This window comes from Euleptes europaea, chromosome 6 (genome assembly GCF_029931775.1).
Source record: "Euleptes europaea isolate rEulEur1 chromosome 6, rEulEur1.hap1, whole genome shotgun sequence".
Lineage (NCBI taxonomy): Eukaryota > Metazoa > Chordata > Lepidosauria > Squamata > Sphaerodactylidae > Euleptes > Euleptes europaea.
The window spans coordinates 5,852,576-5,858,575 of record NC_079317.1 but is presented as its reverse complement, the minus strand read 5'-3'; the positions used below and the strand labels follow the sequence as shown (position 1 = coordinate 5,858,575).

The window sequence follows — 6,000 nt, the reverse complement described above, 5'->3', positions numbered from 1 at the left end:
GGCAACTCTCCTTCCTCCTGGGGAACTCAAGAGCTGCCGTGTGGAGATCAGTGACCATTTCTGAAGTTGGCAGCCCAAGTTGGGGCCTTCAGAAGCTAGGCTCTGGAGGGGAAGGGCTATGGCTCAGTGGCGGAGCCTCTGCTTGGCATGCAGGAGGTCCCAGGTTCAATCTCCAGCATCTCCAGTTAAAGGGACCAGGCAAGCAGGTGATGTGAAAGACCTCTGCCTGAGACCCTGGAGAGCCGCTGCAGGTCTGGGCAGACAATACTGACTTTGATTGACTGAGGGTCTGATTCAGTATAAGGTAGCTTCATGTGTTCATGTGTAGGCGGGCTTCCCCGCCCTTGCTCCGCGAGCCCGCTACTAAGCGCATTCACACGTGCACAAGCGTGTCGAGCACAAGCACGCCTCCAAGCTCAGGAGAAGGCGGGGCTGATTTCTGGCCGCGCCCTCTTTAACGCCTCCGCCGCGTCAGCGAGGCCTGAGCCCGGAAAGCCTCCGCCAAAATGCGTCGGGATAGGCTGAGAGTTACCACGTGACTCCTCATCGACGAGCCGGGCGCCTCCACGGGAATCCGTCCTTCCCCTGGATTGGTGGAGAAAGGAGACCGGCGATTGGCGCAGGCGTCCGCCGCTCCCGCCCACCATTGGCTGGGAAGAGGGGCGGTCCGCGGAAGACGAACGCCAACGGCGCCTTCCCCCGATTGGCTGCCGGGAATGGCAATCGCCGAGGGACGCTGAGGCGCGACGCTCGGTGGCTCCTCCCCCTCCCGGAAAGCCCCGCCCCGCCGCCGCCAGAGGGACGAAGGAGGCGCCGCGATGAAGGTGGCCGTCGACTTCGAGGAGTGCCTCAAGGACTCGCCCCGCTTCAGGTCGGGCTGCCCCCCCTTCCCTTGCCAACCTCCCTGCGAGGTAGGCCGGTGGCCGGCCTTTCGCAGCCCGCCGCCCGTCCCCGGCTCTCCCCGGCCCGGCCGGCGTCGTGCTGAGGGCCGCCCGCAGAGCGGGCTCTCCCCGGCCTTTCCCGGGCCTCCGGCCTTTCCTTGCACGCAACGTCTCGTGGGAACAGGTCGACGCGTGTCGCCCGGCAGCCGTGCGCGGGTAGCCGGGTATCCCGGGTCAGGTTCGGCCTTCTCCGTTGCAGGGACCTCAGAGAGGGCAGGGCGGGGCTGGGAGGGCTGCCTTGCTCGACACGCGTCGGCTCCTGCCGGTTTGCCTGTGCTCCTGAGCCCCCCCGGGGGGGGCGGGGGTCTGAAGCAGGCTCGCTGAGGCTGGGGGGGCCGTGGGCGAGGTGCTCACGCCCCCTGGCACGAAAGGTCTCCAGTGTCGGGGAGTTCCACAGGGCCCCGGTCCCTTGGATTGCTGACTGCCTGGTCTCGCTCCGTGGAGGCCTTTGGGCTGCTGCCCGCCTCCCTGGTGTGGGGATGACAGGTGCCGGCGGGGCTCTGGAGAGGTGTGCAGGAAGCCCTTCGGAGACCTGGCATGCGCAGCTGGCACCCTTTGCTTCCGAACCTGACCCAGGCTGGCTTCTCCAGGGCTGCTTGGGAAGAGGACACAGGTGGTGTGGAGGAGAACTCTGCGGCCACCGCTTCTCCGGGCACCCACGGTGTGGCTTCCGGATGTGGGCCGTAGGCACCCTTTCCCTGGGGCGTTTGCACATCTCTCCCGTTCCAAATCTTATCTTCACAACGGTCCTGTGAGGTAGGTTAGGCTGAGAGCGTGCTTGCTGCCCAAGGGCACCAGGCAGGTTTCATTGCAGGGCAATGATTTGGCTCTGAGCCTCCCAGGTCCCAGTTACGCTTTGTAGTCAGTGCTGTGGCTCGGCGGTAGAGCCTCTGCTGGGCATGCAGAAGGGACCCAGGTTCAATCCCCGGCATCTCCAGTTAAAGGGACCAGGCAAGGAGGTGATGGGAAAGAGCCCTGACTGAGACCCTGGAGAGCCGTTGCCAGTCTAAGTAGACAATACTGACTTTGATGGACCGAGGGTCTGAGTCAGTATGAGGCGGCTTCGTGTGTTGTTCATGTGTTCACCACACCGCTACTCATTTCTGCCGTTATGCTGCTGGACGTCAGGCTGCGGAAGTGGCTTTGTCAGAATCCCTGGAATGCTGGACTGGCGCCTCTGGAAAGCAACTGTGTCAGTTGTGGGAATGCTTTCGACCTCAAAATGGTGTTTCCGCTCCTCTTGTCCTCGTTTGACTTTTCCAGCATGATAAGAACATCAGAAGAGCCCTGCCGGATCAGACGAAAGGCCTGTCCAGTCCACCATTTTGTTCACGTGGTGGCCGACCAGCTGCCTCTAGGAAGCCCGCAAGCGGGATGACCGCAACAGCATCCTCCCGCCCGTGCTCCCCAGCGGTGGCCACAAAGAGGACTCTGGTCCATTCCTTGTTATAGAATGATAGAGTTGGAACGGACCAACAGGGTCATCTAGTCCAACCCCCTGCACAATGCAGGAAATTCACAACGACCTCTCCACCCCCACCCCCAGTGACCCCTACTCCATGCCCAGAAGATGGCCAAGATGCCCTCCCTCTCACCATCTGCTTAAGGTCATAGAATAGAGCTGCCGCAGCAGCCTTATCTTCCCAGGCTCATGGGAAATGTGGCAGAAAGTGAAGAGGAAAGCCATGAGCTGGTGAAGGGCTGTGTGGAGTCCTCTGAGATGGGCAGTGTTTGGTGTATGTCAGAGGTTTGCAGGGTGTTGAGAACTCTGGGTCATAGAAGTCTCCACTCTGGTCCCTGGGGCCTCTTCCCAGGGCTGGTTTTAACCCCTTGGCAGAAACCAAGCGCTGGGCTTTGCTCGGTGCTTAAACGCCTTCGCCGCCGCCTACTTCCTCCTGGCAAAGGCCAGCGAAGCCAAACAAGGAAACTGGACTCCGATTCTCCCGGTTGTGCAAAGGACAGATATCAAATGAAGAAGTTGCGCTAGGGAAGGGTGCTGAGTAGGACTGGGCTTGTGAAGGCCAGGCAACCACAACGTGGGTTGAGGAAAGGTTGAAGCAGCTGGGTACGTTTAGCCTGAAGAGGGGAAGACTGAGAGGGGATAGGATAAACCATCTTCGAGTACTTGAAGGGCTGTCATAGAGAGGAGGGTGCCGAGTTGTTTTCTGTTGCTCAAGAAGGTCGGACCAGAACCAACGGGTCGAAATTAAATCAAAATAGTTTCCATTCAGACATTAGGAAGAATTTTCTATCAGTTAGAGCTGTTTCTCAGTGGAACAGGCTTCCTCGGGAGGTGGTGAGCTCTCCTTCCCTGGAGGTTTTTAAGCAGAGGCTAGATGGCCATCTGTCAATAATGTTGATTCTGTGACCCTAGACAGATGAGAGGGAGGGCGTCTTGGCCATCTTCTGGGCATGGAGTAGGGGTCACTGGAGGTTTGGTGGGGGAGGTAGTTGTGAATTTCCTGCCTTGTGCAGAGTGTTGGACTAGATGACCTTGGTGGTCCCTTCCAACTCTATGATTCTATGGTCTCGGCTTCAGTAAAGGGCAAAGTATTGGCAATTCCTTCCTCCCCCCCCCCCCGACTGTAACCAGGTTGGCCCTGCTTGTGCAAAAAGCAGGATAACGGTGTTTAACCTGCACCGTTATCCTGCAGGAGGTAAGGCAGGGGGCTTCAGGACTGTTTGGTAAAATGCTCCGCCTGCCCTTTGTCATCGACCACAGCATTCTAGAAAGACATTTTTAGGGAAGAAGAAGAAGAGTTGGTTTTAATATGCTGGTTTTCTCTACCTTTTAAGGCATCTCTAACTAGCTTACAACCGCCTTCCCTTCTGTTCCCCACATCAGAAACCTTGTGAGGTAGGTGGGGCTGAGAGAGTTGTGACTAGCCCAAGGTCACCCATGTGGAAGAGTGGGAAATCAAATCTGGTTCTCCAGACTAGAGTCCGCCGGTGCTGTTAACCACTGCGTCATGCTGGCTCCCTTTAAGAAAGAAAAAACTGCCACAGAGGGATCTGGTCCGTTTGAAATAGCAGCTTGGCAAATGCCGTATAACTGTTGAGTGGTTTCCCAGGAAACATGTTTTGCCTTCCCAGGATGCTTAGTGGTGATGAGATCCTTTAGAAGCACAAGTACAAAATGGCGTGATTGAAGGGTGTATTATACAACATCCCTCATAGTATGGGGGGGGGGGGAGTTAGCTGTGAATTTCCTGCATTGTGCAGGGGGTTGGACTAGATGACCCTGGTGGTCCCTTCCAGCTCTATGATTCCATAAAGAAGAAGAGTTGGTTATTAGATGCCGACTTTCTCTACCACTTAAGGAAGAACCAAACCGGCTTGCAGTCGCCTTCCCTTCCCGCCCTACAACAGACACCCTATGAGGTAGGTGAGGCTGAGAGAGCTCTAAGAGAGCTGTGACTTGCCCAAGGTCACCCAGCTGGCTTCATGTGGAGGAGAGGGGAATCAAACCTGGTTCTCCAGATCAGAGTCCACCGTTCATGTGGAGGAGTGGGGAATAAAACCCGGTTCTCTAGATCAGAGTCCACCGCTACAAACCACTGCCCTTAACCACTATACCACGCTGGCTCTAAAAAGTCCTCAGGGGAAAAAATGGAAGGGAAGCCTAGAACCCCCCCCCCCTTCTCCAGTTTTTTCCCCCCTGGCCCTTTCCATCTCTATCTGGGACAGCTGTTGCATAAGGTTACAAATCCTCTGTCCACAAATATAGAATCCGGATGTTAAACAAGCACGGCCTGAAAGCTCCAGCCTCGCCTTCAGTGATTGATCCTTTTTGTTTGAGTCAGCGTGGTGTAGCGGTTAAGAGCGGTGGTTTGGAGTGGTGGGCTCTGATCTGAAGAACCGGGTTTGATTCCCCACTCCTCCACATGAGCGGCGCAGGCTAATCTGGTGAGCTGGATTTGTTTCCCCTCCATATGAAGCCAGCTGGGTGACCTTGAGCTAGTCACACTCCCTCAGTCCCACCTACCTCACAGGGTGTCTGTTGTGGGGAGGGGAAGGGAAGGTGATTGTAAGCCGGTTTGATTCTTCCTTAAGTGGTAGAGAAAGTCGGCATATATAAACCAACTCTTCTTCTCCTCCTTCTCCTCCTCCTCCTCCATGCCAGAGCTAAGCGTCTGCAGGCAGCCGAGTGGCTGGACTTGGCCCTGGGGGCAGCCTCTCGTGTAGAAGCGGTCCCAGCCCTGGGTGGGGTTCTTGGCTGTTGCAGAATTAGGAGATGTTGCAAGGAAATAGTAAAGCCGAACACACTTCTGAAGAATTTAGGGCTATCGTTGGTGCCCCAGCCTAACGTTAATAATGTGATCTCGGTCAAGAGGTGTAATCTTTAATTTTGCTTTAAGCGACCATTGATCTGTTTTGCTACATTTTATGGTATTTATATCCCATTTCACCTGCTCAGGGGCTCTGGTTAGCTTGCAGATGATGCCGTGCAGATGCCTGCATGCAGTTAAGACACTTTGCATTCATGTGCACATGACAGGAAAGCCATCTGAACACTGGCTTGCCAGCTCCAGAGCCCAGATGGAGGGACATTCAATACTTATCAGTTGTGACGCATCAGGGAAACTTTACAGTGAGCAGCTCTGGCTTATTTTTGTGGCTTTCCATCCTTGATTGGTGACTTGCTTCTGGGAGCCCCATCTCTTCCGGCCTTGATAGTACAGAGGACTGCCTGTCAATATAAGGCAGCAAGTCTCTGCCCCAAGGAGCTTGCATTGTGAGGTTTGACCTAAGGGAGATGGCAAAGGGAAGGGAGGGTGGCGAAGGCAGGAATGAAGAGCGGAAGAATCTGTATTCATTAAAGTGACATATGGGGGTGGGGGGTAAGGAAAAGGACTTCATGGTGAAGGTGGATTTTGTAGGCAGGAGTAGAGATAAGTATTTGAAAGCCTCTAGCTTTGAAAAAGGCAGGGAGCTGTTCCTGTGTGGCAGCAGAGGATAGGACCTGCAATAATGGGTTGAAATTACAGGCGGAAGGGTACCGGCTGGACATTAGGGATTTCCCCCCCCAGTAGGAGTAGTTCAGCAGTGGAATCAGCTG

The 6,000-nt window shown here is 55.6% G+C and overlaps 1 protein-coding gene across 1 annotated transcript in view; it reads left to right on the top strand.

Moving 5' to 3' along the window:
• Window positions 1-801: 801 nt before the first annotated feature.
• The window catches only part of ACAP2 (ArfGAP with coiled-coil, ankyrin repeat and PH domains 2), a 48,679-nt gene continuing 43,480 nt past the window's right edge, over window positions 802-6,000 (top strand). The window contains exon 1 of the mRNA XM_056852092.1: window positions 802-871. Coding sequence (XP_056708070.1) covers window positions 819-871 — 53 coding nt within the window. The 5' untranslated portion in view covers window positions 802-818. The remainder of the gene's footprint in view (window positions 872-6,000) is intronic.